The 22,427-nt window shown below is 51.3% G+C and overlaps 1 protein-coding gene across 2 annotated transcripts in view; it reads left to right on the top strand.

Moving 5' to 3' along the window:
- Positions 1-2,304: 2,304 nt before the first annotated feature.
- Positions 2,305-22,427, top strand: part of NTNG2 (netrin G2) — a 42,947-nt gene continuing 22,824 nt past the window's right edge. For both annotated transcript variants that reach the window (XM_062505686.1, XM_062505685.1), the window contains exons 1-2: positions 2,305-2,517; positions 19,526-20,169. In XM_062505686.1, the coding sequence (XP_062361670.1) occupies positions 2,305-2,517; positions 19,526-20,169 (857 nt within the window). The remainder of the gene's footprint in view (positions 2,518-19,525; positions 20,170-22,427) is intronic.

Raw genomic sequence — 22,427 nt, 5'->3', positions numbered from 1 at the left:
CTGTGACATTTAGCCAGCGTAACAAGACACTAATAGATATTATAGATCCTTTCTACCTGGGTTTTTCCCTGACAGCCATTCAAGTGCAAAATGTAATTGTTGAGGCTGTGAAAATAGATCCATAAACTTAACAGCACTGGAGTCCTCATTAAAACTACTCTGTTTCCTACCCGGTACCGGAGTCTCTCACTCTCTGCTGTTATCAGGCACTTGGCAGTGACCAGTTTGATGTAATAATTAGGAACTGACTTGTTAGAACTGAAAAGACAGCTCTGATGTAAGTAGGACTTATAAACACTGTGTCACACTGGCTTATTATTTTTACTACATTTACTCATAATATAAAAATAGCAGCCAGTCTATTCTTTTTCTGGGAGTTTATTCAGGTCCAACGTAGCTATAACAGGCTCTTCGTTGAGAGCTGGCAATGGAGCATGAGAGACAGCTTCTCTTTTCTGAGCTCATTCATCTCAATCAGCAATCTTCCAAGCAAAAAGGGGGGAAAGGGAGATGGTAGCAGAGCAGTGTGAAGCCCCTGAACACCGATCAATGCATGTGTTAACCTGGAGTTTCTGAGCTTTAGGAACTGAGCTTCATGAGAAAGCAAATGCTAAGCGTGCTGTTGAAGCTGATATGCCTCAATTGTGAAAGAAAAGTTGGGGAAAGAAATAGAAAGGGAATTATCCAAAGGTGAATTTTTGTTCTGGATATGTGCCTCCCACCTTCTTGGATGAGATCGCCCTCCTGAATCTAATACTGAGAGAGGGTTTGACTTTTTCCCCCTCCCCGCTTTGGTTCTTTGTAATTTTGTTTTGTAATTACTTACAATTTTTATAGCTCTACTGGAAAGACAACAAAATTGCAGAAATGTTGTTCTAACCTGAAATGAATACTGGGAAGGTCATTGCTCTTTGTAGTAGGTGAACCTAAATGTTATTAGGACTTCAAATTGTTTTTTATTAAATGTTATTGTTCAGATAAATCATGTGTGGGGATGCTGGACAATGTATCTGTCTCCCCAGCTGTCTTATTTATTTGCTTATCTTTTTTAGGACTATCAATTTGTCTGTCTATCCTTACCCTGTCTGCATATTCTTCATCTTCTAATGACCCATAGCTGCTTCTTGATATTATTTGGAGACCCATTAGGGCTCCTGTTGTCCAGCTGCTATTGCAAAGCAGATACCTTCAATTGGGCATCACTCCTTCCCTTCTCCCAGACAGCAGAAAAGCCATAAGCATCTTACTATGGATTGCTTTTTATTAAAGTTGTATATCTCCCTGTTACAAAAACCTGTCTGGTGGCTTGGCCAGCCCAGCTGAGGGCTCTGCCTCCTGAGGGACTCCTGTTCTTCCTCTTGCTCCAACTGTCTCCCCTTGCTCCCACCTAATTTGTCTTCCAATTTCTTGCAGGTCCCTCCTGCTGATGAGCTCTGCCTTTGCCCTGACCATGAAAGAGAGAGGAGATCTCAGGTAGCCCCATGGCTTGCAGCTGAAGGCTTTGGGAACTTGGTGCTCCGTTGCCAAAAGGCAGAATTGGACAGGAATCCTTGCCACCACCACAGGACACAGCAGGAGAAGCCAAGGCCAGCCCTGTCCCAGTCACCCCAGTGACCACCCAGCACCTGCTGCGACCACCACGGATCTGGGCACCCGACCTGTTCACACTGACACAGCCCTCCTGTGGGAAAAAGGAATTTTAGCCCCAAGCAGTCACTCCTGTCAGAGTTGTACTGATGCCCAGACGCTCTGTTTATTTTATGTGATAATGTCCAAACACCCTAATAATTAAGGCAGACACAGTTTAAGGCACTTTCCACAGTGACGCATGTGGAGCAGACCAGAAGGTTGAGGAAAACCTGATCCAGCACCATCTCACGGCCTCTCCAATTTACTCCTATCAAATTTCATCAGCAGCTCAGAACTTGAGCTTTGTATTGATTGACTGGAGTCACCTCTAGATATTTTCATGCTGATTTGGAAGACCTTTCGTACAATAAAAGGGGGAAAAATGAGGTTAAGGAAGACTTTTGACCACTGATCAGCAAATCTGGCCAAAACTTTCCCAATCAAGTGAATTGCAAAGTTGGCTTCTGTGCCGAGAGAGGAACTTTCCACGTCCAGATACAGCGTGCAGAGTGGGATCACCCCTGATACTGTCTGGATCTCCTTCGACTGGAGCATTTTTTTTAGATGAGGAGTTTCCATGCTGATCCTGAGAGCCACCCCTAGCCCAGTAGCCGCCTTCCTCGGGACTCTCGGCACTGCCCTCGCCCAGGGACCCCGCGCCTGGCCGCAGCTGCCATGCTCTACCTGGCTGCTCTCCTCGTGCACTGCGTCCCCCTGGCCATGGGACAGTATGACATTTGCAAGTCCTGGGTGACCACGGACGATGGCCCATCATGGGAGTTTTATGCTTGCCAGCCCAAGGCCATGAGGATGAAGGATTACGTGACCGTGCGGGTGGACCCGGCAGGAATCACCTGTGGGGACCCTCCGGAGAGGTTCTGCACCCATGTAAGTGTTTCCCTCCTTGTTTGCTGGCTTAGAACAGACTCTGCTGGTGGCTGCAGGCAGTGTCCAGCCCAGGTGCCACTGTAAGGACGTTCTAGGTCAGGGTGGCCATGGTGGCCACTGCCTGGAGCTGTCAGTCTGCAGAGCGGGGAGAAGGCACCCTGCCCATCCCGGTGCTGTGCCAGTCCTGCAGCAGGGATGGGGCTGGCATGCCAAGGGGAGGGTGAGAAGGAGCCAGGAGGGGCTGAGCAAGCCCGGGGTGAGGTCTGGATTTTGGAAAAGCTCTTCCCCTCCAAGCACATAACTTGAGCTGCTCCTCTACTTGCCAAAGTAAGTGGGGTGTGCTCACCAGTCCCATCCCAAAGGGCTGCTCCAGCACTGGTGGGATTTTATAGGATGTGGGCAGATGGTCTGAGTTTGAGGCAGAGTGAAGGGCAGGGCAGTGGGGTGGTTTGGCCCCTGCACACCCACAGCTCTGGCAGTTGGTCTGACAGCCACAAATTTCACTAAAGCCCCTGAAAATGTGGTTCTCCCTCTCTTCTAGCCTCCACATGAAAGGGCTCTGTGGAAAGACATTTGCCCTTGTAGTTAAAATCTTTAACTTATTTTCTCTTAAATATTAATCATCGCATTTCATTCCGTGCACCACAAAGCTCAGCAGGAACATTTGATTTATAATTCACAAGGCTTTACATTGTTAAAGAGTTCAGAGGTCAAAGCAAAGAGCAAAACAGTAATGCCCCCTCCCAAAGGTCCCCCAGGAGTGGTCCAGGCACACATTTAAGGGACAGACTCCAACCCAGCCCATGCTGGCAGGGTTTCCACTGGGCTGAGCCCTGGACAAGGAGTGTCTTCTAAAAGAGTATATTATTCTTTTATTATAGTAAGAAAGGGAATTCTGCCTCTAAATCAGTGCAGGGAGTCCCATTTTCTATTGCCAGTGCTACCCTGTGCCTCAGTTTGCCACCAAGGAAATGCCCTGGGCCCAGCCAGTCAGGGCACCTCTTGAAAATCCAAGAGACAAATGCTCCTTCAACGCCAAGGAATGCCAAACATTTATGATCATCAGAACATGCTGCCAGTAGTTACCCAGTTTCCTTTAGCCTAAGGGCTGTCATTAGTACCAGGGAAGACATTTCCACTAATTCCAGATAAGTAGCAGCTTTTCCTTTTAAAAGATCATTTGAAAAGAAAGATTAAGTCCAAGGCTGCAAATAAAACCGTTAACTATTGATGGGCCAGTCTGTATTTCCATTTATCTGACTGACTGCAGAGGGATTAAAAGGAGAACATCGGACTGCTTCCCACTACACTCACTGCAGCTCTTTGCAAACCCTCTCTGCTTAAGGCTGCTCCAGACTTCAGCTCCACTGACCTCCAAGGAAGCAGAAGGCACAAACTGCAATCAGCTCTGTGCATCTCTTGATTCAGTCAATACTGAGCTGAAATCTCTCTATTCTGGGCACCAGCAGTATTTCCTTGTAGCGTACGCCTGCCATGTGCTGTAACACTTGCAGACACCGTGTACAGCCGTGAATGAGAGCTACACAAATGCAAAACATGGATTTGCCTTCCTGTCCCTGCCTCACCCCAGCCTGGCCCAGCTCTCGCCTCCCAAAACAGAAACCAGCATTCACAGCAATGTCCCTGAGCAATTCCCTGGTGAAGAATCAAGCTAAGAACAGGAATAGTATATTGCAAGGTGTTTTTCAGATTTTTTGGGATGGGTTTGTGAAATAACAATGGATTCATGGCCCTTTTCCCCCATCTTACACCAGTGCTGTTCTCTCCAGAGGACAAAAGAGTTGTAAAAACAAAGCAGGGGAAGGCCAGCCCTGCTGAGGTGAGCAAGGAGCCCACCCAGCACTCAGTGCACAGAGCGGGAGGTGGCCGCAGGAGAGATCCAGGCTCCAATCCAGCCTTAGGAATGGAGTGCTGTGGGCTGGGAGGCCATCAAGGTAAATTTTCACGGCCTCTGTCACCGAGAATGACATGTGGCCATTTACTGCTGAGCATCCCCTTAAGGTCAGCGGGAAGCGGGATCAGCAAGAAATGGTCCTTCCATCGCCGGAGCTGGGTGGTGACTTGACACCTATCGATGGGCAGGGAGAGGGAGCCGAGCCCGCAGAGGATGTGAGCGGAGTTTGCTCCCCCTGCACTAAGGATGTGCTGGACAAAAATCGATGTTTCTGCCCACGGATCGTTACAGCCTCCGAGGAGAGCGAGCAGCTCGCACAAAGCCGGGGCAGCTCCTCGCTGCCAACCCGCTCAGGTGCCTTTTGGTGTCCTGCTATCCTTTCTCTTCAGGTTTTAATTATTTCCTTGTAACAGGTGGGTTCTCATAGGAGCCTGGCTTTCCAGCAGAGAAGTTCTTACGGTGACTGTATTGCTTTCTTAGGTGTCTTTCAAACCAGCAGGGGACTGTCCGTGCAGTTAAACTCGCCTTACTCAGAATTAAGCGCAGCCCAGCGGGGCTCCTGCCCTGCTCAGACAGCTGCAATCAAAACTAAAGACACACAAACAGCCGTCCATGCTCAAAGCAGCCGGACAGGAATGAGCTGCCCCGTGTCCCCGTGCAGGGCAGGTGAGGAGCAGAGTCCTGGTGGCAGTCAGGACCTTGTCAGACTGCCAGTGTGTCCTGCCAGGCTGCACAGCCCAGGCATCACACACTGCCCTGCCACAGCTCCAGCAGTGCTCGCAAGACTTCTGCATGAGGAGGCTTCAAGAGATGGCAGGAATTATTTGGAGGACGGTCCTTTGTGTTTTATAGCAATTCTGGTCACATCTGGCTGCTTCCTTCTGATTGGGAAGCATTTTGCTGCTTATTAAAGTCAAGGGTTTTGCTTTTTCCACAGTTTCTGAACCCGTTCCTATTCATGTCAATGCTTTCCTGGCAGGGTCACCTGAAAAATGAATTGTACTTTGCCTCCTGACAGGGCAGGGGGAGTGGTGGGAGCAGGAAGACAGATGGATAAGTAAATAAAAGCCTGAATGAAACGGAAAGTGTGACTGAAGACTAATAGGGAACAGATCTTTTAAACGAAGGATGTCGAGGGAGGGTTGAGACTTCAAAGATGACAGGCAGGGCATGGCACGGAGCAGCTAAATGTGGGTTTCAAAGGAGAGGGGTCTGCAGGACAGGCACAGCTGGGAAATGGCCAAGCTGCACATCCCATGGGGCAGAGGGGAGATGTGGTGTTCCTTCACCTTCCCACCCTCCTGGGCAGGAGGAGGAGGAGGAGGAGGGTGGCACAGCTGGCAGGCTGCTCCCAGGTGTTGAGATGCTCTGAGAGGCTGAAGCACTTCTTTGATACCGAGCAGGGACCTTTGGGAGTTTCACTTTCAAGCGTCAGCATTTTGCACACAGGATAAAAATTCCTCAGGTTTTGTGGGGAATTCACACAGGGGGCTTGCAGTGGGGAGCAAGCAAACACCAAAGCTCAGCCTCAGCTCCTTGCAGCTCAGGGGGTTTCCAAATCGTTCCAGCAGAAACAAGGAGAGGTGTCCATACCAGACAGTCATTATGGGATGGTTTTGCTGCTCCTTGACATCCCAGTGAGAGCACAGGAAACCCACCTTGCTGCAGGAATGGGAGCCTTTTTCTCCCCCCCCAGAGGTGTTGAGACAGTGTTTCTTGTTCTGACAACACTCTTTGATGCAGGGCCGAGCTCTCAGCCCATATTGATGGGTCAGGGGTATTTTTATTTGGCGTCAGCATTGTTTCATCAGCTAATAGAGCTTGTTGACTTTGGCACAAGTACATGAAAGGGAAAGGCTTTATTTATTCATTACACATGCAGCCAAATTGGATGTTTAGTTTAATTCTTAGCTAAACTTTTCTGAATGATATGTGGTTATAAGGCTTGTACTAAAGGACTGTTTCTCCTGTGGACTGGGTGCTAAAATTGGTAAAAGCAGAGAAACATTTGGGCTAAGAAATCCTTTTCCCTGCATTTTTAGCTCATCTCATACAACGCTACCAATCTATATCTTTGTACACCTGTTCAGATGCAAACAAGCGATTGTGGGTTTAGGGATGATTAAAAGCCAAAAGTTTTTAAAATAAGAAAGGAAAAGCCAAAGTTTTTAGAGTAAGAATGGAAAAATAATTGGTTCAGCAATGCTCTTCCAAAAGCACTTATAAGATGCAGCATGCTCTGGTGGTTGAAGGATGGATTCATCCCTTCTGGTATCCTGAGCAGAGACCCACAGCCCTTTCCCAGCCCACTAGAGTTCTGCCTTGTTTTGAGTAGAACCAGTGGGCAAAGCACAAGTTATTTGCAGCTTTTTGACTGCCCTAGGGTTCAAGGACATCCTCTGGGCTAAGCAGAGCCTGTATACAAGTCCAGTGGAAAATCCTTTCCAAGAAAAGCGGATATTCTCCCTCCTCCTTGAATAAATCAGCACTACTACTGCTGGTTGCAAACCCATCCTTGGCTGTAGCAGAGGGAGTTGGAAATCCCCTTTGCCCTTCACTGTGGAACCGTGTGGCCCTGGGGACGACCACTTTATGCCAAAATCCAGCAGCACAGGAAATTCACTCTCTGCTGCCAGATCACCTGTGACACCCCTGGCAGGACAGAAAGACCCGACTTTCTTTTCACAGCTGCAAAGTGCTAGCAGCCCCTCTTCCCCCTTGAAGCCTCCAGCCCATTAAATTAACACCTGGAAAATGCTCCCCTTTCCGTTGAGAAGAGCCTGGAAAAGACAACATGCTGCCATTTCCACCCAGAGGAAGGTTTCCCAATCCACCCCTTGCACCCATAGTGGCACTGCTTTTGAGTGTGGGAGAAAGGGCTGGAGCCTTTTGGTTCTGTTCCCACCCTTAATCACTCCTCAGCATCAGGGTTGCTGCAGAGGACACTGTTTGAAGTCAGCTTCAGTGGCTCCTTGCCCTTGGGGCCAGACCCTTGGGTTGTGCATTATTAGCTGCTCAGCAAATTACACACTGCTCTTCTCCTGCCACTGAGGCTTCCTCAGAGTGCAGCAGGATCTTGGAGTTTTAAAAGGAAAGACCTCGCAGAAAAATGAAAGAATACGATTCAGCTTCAAATTAAGAGAGTGCTGAGCAAACGGGATTTTCCCTCAACGGCCTGTAACAATTTCCTTAAATGCCCAGTTCGGGATTCATCTTGTTGTAAAGTGGGATGCTACTCCCCTAACAAGGATCATTTCCACTTGCTGATGGAAAAGACACAGGGATAAAAATGAAGCTGTCAAGTACATTTAATTGGTAGGGTGAGCAGAAAGTTTTCACCTACCTTGAAGGTGTTCAGGAAGAGTAAACTACTTTTAAGAAAAGCTTTGCTCTTCAAAGGGAACAGTGTCCAGATGGGAAAAACAGAAGAGAATGGACTGAAGCCTTGCTGGGAAGTGTGGCCAGAGCTGGGAGAGCAGTTCTTACAGCAGCCCTTACACTCGTACAGCAGCTCCAGGCACCACAGCTTTCCATAGCCAACTTTTGAAGCCAAAGGTATTCAGGGAAATCCTTCCTATTTATTTCTTTTAAAAGCTGCATATCCACATATAAATGATTTTCCAATAAACTTTAAAAGGATTTCTCCCTACAGAAAATCCTGCCTGAGTGGGAAGGAGTGCTCTCCTACCTGCTCTGCTTTCCCTGAGTGAAAATCCAGTTTTGAGCTCAGTTTCAGATCCAAACCACTCTTTTACCATCAGCCTTTTGAGGTGTGAAGCTTTGGCTGACACAGTTAGGCAGTTCAACACAGAGCGCAGGTTTCTGTGTTGGAAAACACCAAAGAGTTTTTTTCATCCCCAAACCACAGAGCACTGCTGGGTGCCCATTCTGGAGATGTCTTTGGGCAGAAGCTGCTGCCTGCAAAGCCCTGGAGAACAACAACTTGGGCTTCCAGCCTTCACCCCAGGTAGATGAGCCATGCCCTGCAGACTCAGACATGTCCCATGAGGTTCCCACTTGTCCCCCCTGTTCCAGGCAGGGCCAGCAGCACACCCAGAGGGGACAATTGCAGCACTGACCCTGCTCCTGCCCTGCTCCACTGCCCTGCCCTGCCCTTGCTCCAGTGTTTGGCACCCGTGCCTCTGCACATCTGCTCAGTCTGCCCATGGCCAGGCTTAGGGGAACCTCTCCTCTTGGCTCTGGGGTGGATTTCTGCATTGCTCAGCTGTCCCCAGGCAGGCTCCAGCCACAGGAGGAGCCTGTCCAGGGCTGCTGACCCAGGAGCTCAGCGCTGCAGAGTCACGGGGCTGGGTCTCATCTCTGCTGGCTCCCACCTCTCCTGCTGGCTCCCACCCATGCAGGAGCCTCTCAGGAGCAGCCTTCCCTCAGCTCCACACACAGTGACACCACTCCAGCCTCTGCCAGGATGCTGCACACCCCAGAGCAGTGGGTCTGTGCTGCCCTGGTGCTCAGCTCCAGGGGGATGCTGCCACCACCGTGTCCAGTCCTGCCTTGACATTTCCATGTCCCAAAGGGAGAATTAGCACAGATTCAACTGGTTTCTACTCCAGCCAAAGGGTTTGTAACTCCCCATCTGCTGGCTGAGTCAGCTGCTTCAGCTCTGTAGTGCTGCCAGTCAGGAGGTTTGGGGAGCCCTGGATCACTGTCACGGTCTCAGGGACAGCCAGGACATGTTTTAGGCTGACACAACTCAATCCAAACCTTTGACAGGCACCTGCTGAATTGTTCCCCTGAAACAGAGCATAAAGCAGACAAATGCTTTACACACACCAGCAAAGGCAGAGCCCTTGATGCAGCAGACAGACCCAGGGGCCCTGATCAGAGGCTGGCGTGGGTGCAGGGGTATCCATCACCCAGCTGTGCCCCCTCCACAGAGCCTCTGGGGAACATCTGCACCTCCATTCGAGGAGCACAGCAGAGCCACCATTCCCTCCCCTTTCCCACCCCCAGGCTCTGCATCCTGCCCTCCCCCATTCAAACTATCAGGGCCTCTCTTACAGAATAAATTATTAATAGCGGCGTAGCGAGCCTCTCTGCAAAGGCTGCATGTATTGAGCTTACAAGGCACACAGGCTTTTAGAGAGCAGGACACTTTTCCTACTTCCTAAGCATTTTCTTAGTCCTGAATCAATAATGCACTCGCAGCCCTGCACACAGGTCGCTGCTGCTGTGCTCCTGCTGCTAGGGGCTGCGGACACGAATACATCTCTGTAGCAAGATGCAAGGGTTTAATAATCTGGCAGGGAAGGGACGGGGCGGAATCCAAGCAGCTTAATTTGTAAACAAGCTTCAGGGAAGTGCCCTGGGAAGAGCAAAGCTTGCAAGTCCCCAGTACAGAACACCCATGTTTGGAGGCAAGCTAAAAAGCAGTCAATGGGCTTAATCTGCTGTGTTTTTGAACGTGTGCCCAAGGCTGTCAGCTGAGGGGTGTCTGGTTTATCTGATCCCAGGCTTTAGGTCACCCCACAGCCCCCAGTGCCAAAGGGGGAGGTTGAGGGGTGCAGCCCTGTCAGGGAGGTGGGGGTGGAGGTGAGCCCAGGGCGGCAGGAGGGATGGGGTTAGAGCGGCTCACCGGGGGATTAGCAGTTCACAAAGAAAGAGCTGCTCAAAAATGATTCCATGGGAGGCCGGGCTGCTGCGGGTGATGTGTGTGTATCCCCAGCACAGATGAGATTATCTGCTTAGGAGTGGAATTTTCCGGGCGGCGTTAACCCCTGTGCTGTCCCCAAATCAGCTGCAGACGCCTCTAGGGACAGGGGATCCAGAGCTGCTGTCAGGACATCCTGGGGCTTTGGAAATGGCAGTGCTGCTTCCAGGCCACTCTGCAAACACCATGCTTGGAGCCCTTCTTGGAGAGGTCACCCACGGACTGGGCTGGTCTGAGGCTAGAGGCTGAAATTCCTCGTGTAACCAGATTTTCTGTTCCTGGCTTAGCCAGAGTGGGCGTGAGGGGATTTGTGTCGGTGCAGGAGCGGGGCAGGCTGCACTGCGAGGGTGGACAGGTGACTTGGGTCAGCCCTTGTGCGTGACAAGCTGCATCTCCCTCTGGGTCCTCCCTCTGTGGAGAGGATGCTTCTCCCGCCTCTGTCACCCTTTGGCCGAGGTTGTGTCATTTACGGTGCAAAGACCAGTTCAGACCCACAGGGAGAGTTTCAGAGGCAGCGTGGGATGAGAGCAGAGATTTCCTTGAGCCTCACATCAAGGTTGGGCGAGGGAGCCACTACCTTTGCCCTGCTGCAGGTGCCTGGGGGATTTCAGTGCTCAGAAAGGTGGAGCCCTCAATGCCCAGAGAAGCCCAGACCTGCTCCTGAAATCCCTTCCTGCCTCCATTTCCCCATCTGGAGACAAGACACTGCCCTGCCACCAGCCCACCCTGTCTAGCACGGTGATGTCTCCCCAGGGCTGGTGGAGAGAAGGGCACAGTGCTGAGCCTGGATGAAATACGAACGAGATGCTTCTCGAATTCAGAGCAGGCTGGAGGGGGAAGGGGAAGAGCAGCCACGAGTAGGGCTTGAATCTCTTCTCTGGCGGAGAGACGGGCCCAAGGGAGCCCGAGAGCCTTGAACGAGCGGCGCTGCTCGGTGAATGAGTATCTGCTTCAGGCCAAAGGGAAGAGGCAAAACAGCAAAAAATGTCTCGCTGAGCGCGTCCTGGTGTCTCGCCCCGAGCCAGCAGGGTCGGTTCTGCTGACTCACGCTCTCCCAAAGCCTGCACGCAGGCAAAGCCTGTCCTAACACCCCGGCCAGGGGTGACCTTGTGCTCGGACAGCCTCGGATCTGGCAGGAAGGGGAAGGAAGCCGAGGAGCAATCAATCCCCCAAACCACGGCCAGGGAGGAGATGGAGGGTGTGACATTCGGCTGAGCCAGAATTAGCAGCAGATCTGTGGAGGGACCCCATTTCCACCCTATTAATAATTCATTCCAGCTCTGCCTTTACCTGCTCATAAACAGCAAACAGCTTGTTAGCGAGGACAGTTTTCTCCCCTTTTGCTGTCTCTGCCTTAATAAGAGCCCCTTGCAGATGGCTAGGGGAGGGAGGGGGCAGGTGAAGGACACATGAGTGAGCACAGCGCCCCAGCATCCCTCCCTAAGCTTCAAATCCCATCCCATCCCATCCCATCCCATCCCATCCCATCCCATCCCATCCCATCCCATCCCATCCCATCCCATCCCATCCCATCCCATCCCATCCCATCCCATCCCAAGCTGCCCTTCCCCTGCAGAGGTGAAGCTGTGAAATAACTCCTCACTGACACCCGGGTGCCTTGCCAGAACCTTCCTGTCCACATGGTCCACTTCAAAATGTCCCTTTGGAGGGGCATCAGGACGAGGAGAGTGATACCTGGAGGATGTGCAGATGAAGGCTTTGCTGGAGCATTCCTAAGTGGCTCTCAGGCTGCAGCCGCTCAGGCAGCCCAGGGGAAAACTGCATTTTCCATCTTCTACCTTATGAGACAGCTTCTGTCTTATCTAAAATATAGAGAGCTTGACCAAAGAGGTAAATTTTCAAAACGACAACAACAAAAGTAGAAAATATAGCATCTTGAAGGAAGACTCCCCAGAGTCTCCACAGTCCAATTAGGGACCTCTCCCTGCACACTGACAGGCATCCCAAAGCTGTTCCTGAGATGTTTTCCAGGTTCAAGTCACAGCTGTACAGTGGGGAAAGCCCATGGCCCACTTGGGGGACAGGGAAATCAGTGCAAGAAGGGTGGACCTGGCCAGGCAGATCCCAGTATCCACCCATGTCCCTCAGAGGAGGGCACAGACCTTCACCTGGGCACACAGGGAAGGGATTTTTAGGGCTCTTTGGCATAAGAGAAGCCTTGTATTTCTCCTGATCCCTCTCTGCAGTGAGTTATGCCACTTGCCAGCTGTTGGAAATAATCGCTGTAAATTAATTACGGTTGTTTCACCCCTCTGATCCCTCCCAGCCCATGAATAGAGTGAAAATTAATTGTCAGAGAGTATTTCCAGCTCTCTTAGAGTCCCACCTTGGCCACTGGCAGGTTATGGTTTATGCCCTAAAGCCTGAGATTTAATTACTCACAAATGTTATTTTTGATCATAAAAACACCTTGTCTTGTCATAAATCCAAATAGAGCAGTTGAACCCTCAGATCAGGAGCAGCAAGAGTGAAAACACCCTGAAATATCGTTAGGATGAGCCTGTGTTTTCTCCTGGGAAAATTCAATTCTGTTTGGGAAGCAGCATCACGTCCTGGAGTGATTATTGGAAGAAAAGCCAAGGAAGTCTCCCAAAGCACACATCACTCAGGGTGGCCCTTGTGAGGAATTTGTGCTGCAGAAAATAGGTTGAACTCAGTGTCACTGGGGAGGTTAAGGGTGCTTGGCACTGGAGCTGGGTCAGGCACTTTCCCTGCCCACTGGGTGATTTCCCTGTGCTGACCAACACCAGAGCAAACCCCCAGCCCAGCCTGCAGGGGAACTGAGATCCCTGGGAAGCCCTGGCAGAGTCAGGAAAGCCAAGGGAGGGGATGGAAGGGAAGTGAAGCCCCACAGCTCAATCTCAGCGTGAGCTGGGGGCACTCAGCCGAGTGTAAATCAGGAAAGAAAATTGCTGGGAAGGTCATTTCAGCTTCATCCCACAGCCTGAGCAGCCAATGGATCCAGCGTGGTGCTGGACAGGGGAAGGGAGAGGGGAAAATAAAACTTTGGGAGGAAATGTGCTCCAGAACATCCATGTGCTCCAGGCAGGGATGGAGTGGGGGTGGCGGAGTGGGGGTGGTCCTGCTCCCCTCTGCAGGTTGGGGACCCCCATATCCCGTGGCCACCAGCCCTCCCCGTGGGCTGTTCAGGGAAGGGGAGGCTGCAGGACACCTGCAGTGGCTGTGCTCCACAGCGGGGACATTATCAGGGCAGGAGGGATCAGGTGCACGTGGAAATTCTGCTGATCACTTTTTTTTTGCAGGATTTGGAGGAAATTTGATTCCAGTTTCAGGACTCGGTTGCGGCACGAGGAAACGCAGGGACTTTGTGAACCTCATCTGCTGCCCTTTGAGCAGAAACTCAAAGGCAGCATCATAGGTGTCCTGAGGGAGGCAGAAGGACTTTGGGTGTCCCAAGGAAAGCAGAAGGGCTTTGGGATGCTCCTGAGAGCTCCTCAAGCATCAGTAGGATGGGGTGGGGGCTAAGGAGGAAATTATCCCCTCCTGGGTGCAGGTGGAGGTTCAGAGCAAGGTTTCCTTGGACATGAGCAGTCCCAAGAAGAAGGGAAGGAGGTTCCTGGTCTTCCTGGCTCTGCAGGCTCTTTGGGGGTTTATCAAACAGCCTCCAGTCCCAACCAGTGCCAGATCTTGCAGGAGAGCTTGAAGACGCCCCAGGTCTGAGAGGTCTCTGGTTGGGTTTGAGAGCCAGTTCTTAGAGGAAAAAGCCATTCCAGAAGAAAGTACCCAAGAGAAACCCACACAGCAGCAATGATCTTTGTGCTTTAACCTTTTCCCTTTTAATAAAAAACTTCCTATAAAACACCAAGGATTTCCACCCCCCACTCCCAACTAAAAAAATACAAAGTTTTGTTTTCTAAAACTCATCCAAGTTGATGAGACCTTGTCATTACTCTTGACTTGGAGACTGTAATTAAAAACAAGTATTCCCGGGGTGCTCTAGGTTTTGGCAGAGGCCTTGGCTAAAAACCAAGTCCGTCAAGAGACCTCCCAAAATCAAAGGAAGTCCAGGGGGGTTCCCCAGACACCACTAAACAAATCACACCAGGTATGAGAGCTGTGATTGAGCATCCTTGGCTGAGCAGCGCAAACTCTCACATCATCTACTCATTTTTCCTTGCTCAAATCTTGTTGGTTTTTTCCCCCTTTTAATATTGTTATTATTATTTTTCTTATTTTTCTTCACTGTGCAGCTAGTGGTTGCAATTGCTTTCCAGCTTCCCTTTGGCATGGGGATCTAAAAGCTGCAGTCTTATTTCTGTAAGCTTTCACCATTCACAACAGATGTCTAGTTTGTTTAAAATATTCAATAGCCTAATGATTAATCAAGCAATTGCACCTACAAAAATATATAATTTTATGCTATGAGGCTTAAAAATGGTATTCTCTGCTAGGAGAAAAAAAAAAAAAAAGAAACTTTTGCACTCATTAAGAGCCCTAAAATCCATCTGGGCTTTGTAAAACTGAGGCCTTTTGTTGTGGCTGGTTTCCCCCATTCCCCCCCTTCCCAGCAAGGTGGGGAGCAGCTTCTCTGCAGCATCCTGGGTTCCTGTCATCCTGCTTTGTCAGACCAATATCTTGTTTCTTAAGAAATCCTCCTTCTCAAGGAGCAAGTCTCTGCTGTCACCTTCAGAAAGTTCCTTTTGCAGCATTTCTGTCCAGAACCGACTCCAGGCACAAAGAGGAGGCAAAACCAAGGGCTGGGTCAGCAGTCACCTGGGCTGGGACACATTGCAAGGTCAAGGACTGAGCCCACGGGGACCTCCTGGGTGCACCTGGACCAGGACAACCCCCAGGATCACTCCAGGCTCAGGATGAAGGATGGAGGGCAGCCCTACCAAGGAGGATTCAGAGTCCCAGGAACCGAAGAGGGTCTAGAGGAAAGACAGGGAGAGCTCTTTATTGTGAACTGTAGTGTTAGGAAAAGGGATAATGGTTTTAAATGAAAAGAGAGCAGATTCAGATTAGCTGTAGGGAAAAAAAACTTATTATAATGAGTGTGATAAAATACTGGCATGGTAAAACCTCAAAGGTGAAGGGTGTCTCATCTGTGGAAGCATTCAAGGTCAGCTGGATGGGGCTTTGAGCAGCCTGACTTAGCTGAAGGTGCTCTTGCCCATGGCAGGGGGGTTGGACTAGATGACCTTTAAAGGTCCCTTCCAACCCAAACCATTCCATAATTTGGCTCACAGAGGCACAACCTTACCAGGATGTCATTTTTTAGGACACTGTATCCTCAGCAAGGCTCTCACACTTTGTCCCCTGGAGATTTGCCCTTTTGGGCTGAGCTGGGGCTAAGCAAGGCTGCAACAATCTTTGGTACAACCCCAAAAAGTGCACAACCAGAAGAGCTGGAGAGCTTGAAATCTGCAATGTTTAGTTGCTGTGAGGACACTCACGACTGATTTAATAGCGTGAGACTCAAAGTGAACTGGTTTATTTTAAGCTCCCTGAGACCAAGTTTGCCTGGCTAATGCATCCTGACTTTTAGATTGAAGACTTAAATATCTCAAGACTTTGGACAGATTCTTTGGAGGACACATGCTTGGAGGAGGAAACCAGATTCAAAAATAATACCTGGAATTGTTTCAATAGCACTATATCTGATCTTACCAGGACCAACGGAGCAGCCAAAATGTGGCCATCTGTTTCCTCTCCCCCCTGCCCTCCTGGCTGACTCCAAACCACCCCTCCAGCACAAAAGGCATCGAGCATCCCGCAGAGGAAGGACAGTTCAATAAAGCTAACCCCAAAAAGGAACACTTCATTTTAGCAGAGGAAGCCGTAGTGATGTGACTCACTCGTGGCTTTTGAGGCTCTCCCCCACCTTGCTGCCACTTGGAGGTTATTTTTGAGTTTTCCCTGTTACAACCATGCAGCTCTTGAGCCATTTGCTTCCCCAGAGCATCAGGGTGGTTAAAAGAGATCTTTGGGGGTGCTGCCTGCTGAGCTGAACACGCTCCCAGGTTGGGGTACACCAGAGGTTGTGCACCTCTACTCCCTGGGATGAGCATATGGCACACAGGCAGGGTTTTCTCTCTGCTTCTCCCTGCTCCTGACCCTGCCAGGGACGTGCCTGGCCAGCCCTGCTCCTCCAGACGGGACATGGTGAGGGGGATCATGCTTGATCAGACTCAGCTGCTTCCCTCACTGCTCCAGGGAAATCTGTCCCGCCTCCCATCCTGGCCAGCCTTTTCTGGTCTGGGTAATGTTTCCAGAGTCCTTCATTTGTTTGATTTGGCCACTCCAAAGAAAACACTGTTAGGAGCATCATCCACAGCCCTGGAGGTGGCCACTGTGGCCATACTGGGGACAGCTCAAGTGGCAAACACTTGAGAATTATCTCACACCAGCTCAAGGGCTGTGGCTGCTGCAAACAAGGAAAGGAGGGCTCATGGCAGGAGCTGTCTTGCCAGGACAAGTCTGAGACACAGACTCTGCTCAGACAGAGCCACTGAGCAGCAAGGCAAGTTTGTCAGGGGCTTTTCTGCTGCCATCCCAAGATAATTCTCCACCTGCTGCTTCCTCCTTCAGGCAAGTGGCAAAAATGGACCTCTGGGATGGTCTTTTCAGGACTGTCCTATTAAGCCATCTGTATGGCCACATTGACAGGAGGACCATACTGCAACACAATATGTTGCCTCAGCACAGGAAACACACTCCGAACCCCCAGCACTTCAGCTGAGGGGGATTTTTCTGCCTTTTCCCTCAGCCACCACTGAAAAGCTGTGCTGAGAGTCAGCTCCATCCCCCAGCAGGAAGCTGTGTCTCATTAGCAGAGGTAAACAATTCCTCCGAACGTGAGGAGTCAGGAGAGCATATTAAATATGTCAATATCTCAGGGTTTTTTAATCCCTACTCCAGAACAGCTTGTTGTGGCAGGAGAGGACCCAGCATGGCTCAGAGCCCCACCACAGCCCAGCAGGCATCTCCCCTTCTTTGAGGGGGTTGTGGGGTGCCCTCACCCCTTGACATCACCCACCCAAGGAAGCCTGAGCACTCCACTGATTTCCCTTGCTCTGTTATCACAGCTGCAAACAAAATAAATAAAAAACCACAGCTCTTTGCTTTTAAAACATCAACCCAAGCATCCATTTGTGAGTAACCTCTCTGCTGCAGTGTGGGCACCAGCAGCTCTGCTCCCAGCCCTTCCTTCCAGCACACACAGAAGTGGCAAAAGCCACACATGGTCCAAGCTGAGGCTGTGACAGGAGGAACAAACCCCAGCACGGATTTTCAGCTTCACTGCCAGACAAGGGTGTGCCAGAGCAAGACTGGGTTGAAAACAGTTTGAGTTCTGACCTGCTTTACCATGTGCTGCTTTGCCTGGCAGCCTCGTGCACACAAACACAACCACAACGTGTGCTGTGTTTCCAGGAGTCCCCTCGTGCCCCCAAGGCTGCCTGCCCTGCACAGGAGCCTGGTTCTCACGTACAGATCAGACACTCTGCTTTGTTTCCCCCCTGTGCTGACAGAGCAGCCTCCTGCCTTATTTACACTGTGCTACTCACATGCTGCTCCAGACACAGAATTCTTCATGTCCTCAGGAGTTTTTCAGGGCTCCTGGGTGCCGTGGTCTCCACTGACTTTGTAAACAGTTGCTCCCCTTCAGTGCACGTCTGAGCTCTGAGGAGGCACCAAAGGTCCATTTTACAAACATGCAGTAGAGAAACTCTTAAGTAGTTCCCAAGATTTTTGGTTGCCTGGCTGGAGGTGGCAAAGCCCAGATTAACCAAACACGTTGTGTTACTCTGAGGTTTCCACGTTCAAAGCACAGCCCCACTTTGCACCACTTGTACAAGGCAGATCCCCTCCTCTGCTGTGCCTGGGTATGCACAGGGCACCCTAAAAGCAGCTCACAGGCACTCAGACTCCAACAGCTCCCTAGGTCAAAGCAAGCTATGGACACAGGAGCAGCCCCTTCCCACACCTGCCACAGCCAGAGACACAACCAATCTGCTCAGATCCAGCTCTACACCTCATTTTTTGGAGCTTCCAGATACCAGTATCATCTCCCCACACCCTGGCGCAGCCCTGGTGCTGCAGGAAGTCCCCAGGACCAGGCAGGAGCATGCTGATCCTCACAGCACCTCCCCATGGCTCCCAACCACGCACAAAGCACCCACGAACCAAAGCACCGCACCCAGCCCCGTCTTACCTTGAAAGCTGCTGTGCTCATGAGAGCCAGACCTCACACCCCAGCAGGCTCCTCACCTCCAGCCAGCAGCTCTGAGCAGCTCCAGCTGCTTTATCACCTCCTCCTCCTCCTCCTCTGCCTTCCTGAGAAGGGTCCCACAGCAGCAGAGCCCACTGTCATAACTATCCCTCTCCGTCCTCAATCTTTTGGATTTTGATTCTGAGAGGGAGGCACAGTGACAGCAGATAGCTGCTTCAAATGAAAAAAAATTTTAAAAAAGGATTTGCAGTGTGTTGCAGAGGTTTTTGTGGTCTGAACCCACTAGAACACAGCCCTACACAATCCTCAAGGCAGGTGTGACCCACATGCTCACTCCTGGGGGCAAAGGCTGCAGGGCAGTGATGCAGGGCTTTAACAAACATATGGGTGAGCAATAAATGCATTGGCACAGCTGCCCACCCCCAAAAATTCAACACATGGTGTGTGCCCTTGACACTGTCCCAGTGCAGCTCAGCACGTGTGGATGTGGAGGTGTGTCCCTGCAAAACACACCAGCCTGGCTATGCACCAGCACTTGTGGGCAAAATGGGATGGCTGGAGGTTCTCTGCCACTGCTCAGGCCTGGAGGCAGTGGACATTGTCACCTGAGTGGGATAAGCCATCCTTCCCACCCTGTTTCCTGTGGGTAGCTGAGGACCAAGGCACCACGAGCACAAATCTCTGCTCTCTCTGCTACTGCTCAGTTCTATCCCAGCTTAGAGCTGGAGAAATTGGGTTTCCCTCCTCTATTTGTGCTCAGAAGCACTGGGGGGATGGTGTGTCCCCAGCCTTTTCAGCAACAGGAGCTGTGGGAGGCAGGGGTGTGCCTGGGGGATTTTAGCCATTCAGTTCCTCCGAGGCAGCAGGGATGAGCACAGCTTTCCACAGGCTTGTAAATCGGCCAAGCTTAACCCAAGTTTCTCAGAGACCATCTCAGGGAAGGAGCTTTCTATGAAAATTGCCCCCGTGCCAAATTGAAAAGCCCTTTCCCGCAGGGCCTTTCAAAGGAAGCAGCTCAGCCGTTCTTACAGCTGAGGCAAAGCCGCATCTTTCTGCCTTAAAGTCATTCTCAGAAACAGCATCCTCCAGAGCCAGACCCCTTCCAGCTCAGCCCAACTCTTGACACAAGCAGCCCAACCCAGGCCCCACGTGTGCCCACGCCACGCCCAGGCTTTGCTTTCCTCTCTGGTGACCGCTGTTGTTGTTCCAGGAGAACCCGTACCTGTGCAGCGACGAGTGCGACGCCTCCAACCCCGACCTGGCCCACCCACCCAAGCTGATGTTCGACAGCGAGGACGAGGGGCTGGCCACGTACTGGCAGAGCGTGACGTGGCGCCGGTACCCGGAGCCGCTGCTGGCCAACATCACCCTGTCCTGGAACAAGAGCATCGAGCTGACCGACGACATCGTGATCACCTTCGAGTACGGGCGCCCCACCATCATGATGCTGGAGAAGTCGCTGGACAACGGGAGGACTTGGCACCCGTACCAGTATTATGCAGATGACTGTATGGAGGCCTTCAGCATGCCAGCACGGAGGGTCCGGGACCTCTCCACCACCAGTGCCAACAGGGTCCTCTGCACGGAGGAGTATTCCCGCTGGGCGGGCTCCAAAAAGGAGAAGACGGTCCGGTTTGAGGTGCGGGACCGCTTTGCCATCTTCGCCGGCCCCGACCTCAAGAACATGGACAACTTGTACACCCGGCTGGAGAGCGCCAAAGGGCTCAAGGACTTCTTCACCGTGACCGACCTGCGCATGAGGCTGCTGAGACCCGCCCTGGGGGGCACCTACGTGCAGAGGGAGAACTTGTACAAGTACTTCTACGCCGTCTCCAACATCGAAGTCACCGGCAGGTAACGGCTGCTGCGTTTCTTTGGGCGTCTCTCCTCAGAGGGATGAGAAGAGGGTTCTTGCTAGAAAACTGAGCCATCAGCGTTCCTGCCGACCGAGAGAGAACCGTTTCTCCCTCTAACACCCCTTCTCCCCAGGCAGGGCAGCAGATGTGTCCTTGCAGAGGAAGGCTAGGGCACCTCCAAGGCTGTGTCCTCCTGCAGCTGGTGCTGGGGCAGCTGGGACACGGCTTGGATGGATGCTCAGGGTCTGAGTTCCCTGCAATGCCCTGTCCCAGCTGTACAAACACAGCCAGCCTTTGCCCAGATGTCTCAGGGGTGATGCTGGTGAACATGGGGAGTGGAATGAGGCTCACCCCACTAAACTCCAGCTCACTGCCAGTACAAGCAGGGTTGGTCATTCCCAGTCAGTCCTGCATACCCTGAGCAGCCCCAGCCCTGGCAGATGAAGTTTGGGGTGAGGGTAAACCCCCCGACAGATCTGGGGCAGAGGAAGCAGGAGGGGGTTTGTTTCTCCTGGGCTTTGTTTTTCATTTCTCTGTACGATGCCATATGTTACATTATGACATCAACCGAAAAAGCAAAGTAAGGTGGAAAAGTGCCGAGATGGCTGATTTCCCATCCAGCTTGTGCGAGACTTACAGGCTAGAGGGGAAAAATCTCCCCATCACCCACCCCATGCTAACAAGCATCACCACAGCGACAGAGGAGCCATTTGTATCGGTTCCAAACTGTTTGCTTCTGAGACTGCAAGTGGAAATGTTTGCAGGTGCCACCGAGGCTGGCTTTGAACAGGCTCCAAGGGGAAGGAAGCTGCAGTGAGTGATGGGAGAACCCTTTCCACCCGCCAGGGCAGGCAGGAGGCCGCAGTGAGGATCTTTCTCAGGGCGTGGTGCCTGTCTGGGACAAGCAGCTGTGGCTCTCAGCTGGGGTTGGGAGCATTTTGGGGTGCCCACGGTGGGGATTGCTCAGGGAGGAGCCCTGGGGGGCTCAGGTATGTTGGCAGAGGAGAGGGAGAGCACCTCCACATGTGTCTGGTGAATTAGGACTAAATGTTTGATGTCAGTGCTTGTGCAATGAGCTTTGGCTTCCGAGTGTGGAGACCAGCACAGATAACCCAGGACTTGTCACTGCTCCTGCAGCAGCCTGGGGATAGTTGATGCTTCAAAGAGTTAAAATACTCTTGGTGTCCAGTGGACCCCTTCCTCCTCTGAGCCATTTACCTTTCCTGGCTGCCTTGGGCAGGATTTGTTGCTTCAGTACTTTGGACTTCAGGCCATGCTGGTGGGATTCTCCCCAAACCAGCAGCTTGCTCTCAGTTGTGCTCCTCCCCCAGCCCCCCATCAACTTTAGAATTCGCTGGCCAAACTGAATACCATTAAACAGCAGCTGAGATTGGTTCAAGACAAAAAAAAAAAAAATCCCTAAAAATTCTATGAAAACCGGCAGCTAGTGAAGGGGAGGAAAAACATTTACAAACACACCCAGGGCTGGAGTAGTCACAACCTCTATGAGACATCCAAAATGCCCCAATCACCCCGAGGGCAGCTGCAGGTGGGGATGGACACCCTGTGGAAGCTGCAGTGCTGCTTTTTAGCCGGGGCCAACCCGAGACAGGTCGGGGTTTGTTGCTGATCCCGATCCCGATCCCGGTGCTGGCGTGGCCGCCTGCCCGCGGCTGCTGCAGCGCAGCGGCTCCGGCTCCATCCCAAAAACCTTTCTCTTCCAGGGCTGCGGGGCCGCTGGCAGGAGAGGGCTTTTCCTTGGCTTTGTCAGGAAAATTAAACCACAAACACCAGAGGTTTGCGTCCAAAAAGGAGACAGAGGGGTTCTTTTTGCTTTATTCAAATAAAGGGAGAGCCCATGGGGCATTCCCCCGGGGTCTCTCGATTTTTTGGAGGATGCAGCCTCCTTTATATCCCAATTTCCCGGCCGCATTTCCCTCTCTCTTTCCTCATTGGCTGAGGTACCTGAGAGGCACAGACTTCCCAGAACGCCTGATGCCTGAGATTCCCCTCTAATGTACAATCCTTACTTTTAATTTTTAGTTCTTAGGGAATTTATGTTTTCCCCCATTGTTTCTTTCGTCTTTCAATATCCAATTTAATTTATCAGCAAACCCTACAGTTTGTTCATAAAGGCAAATATATTTTTTTTCCATTCATCAATCCGTGGAATCCTTCTCATTGTTTCTTTTTTCTCTCAGTGCTAGTTTTATCTACCAGCAGACCCACAGCTTGCTTGTAAAGACAAACCCATCA

Source organism: Cinclus cinclus, chromosome 19, assembly GCF_963662255.1.
Source record: "Cinclus cinclus chromosome 19, bCinCin1.1, whole genome shotgun sequence".
Lineage (NCBI taxonomy): Eukaryota > Metazoa > Chordata > Aves > Passeriformes > Cinclidae > Cinclus > Cinclus cinclus.
The sequence above is the reverse complement of the archived record's forward strand: the minus strand, read 5'-3'. Positions and strand labels throughout refer to the sequence as shown.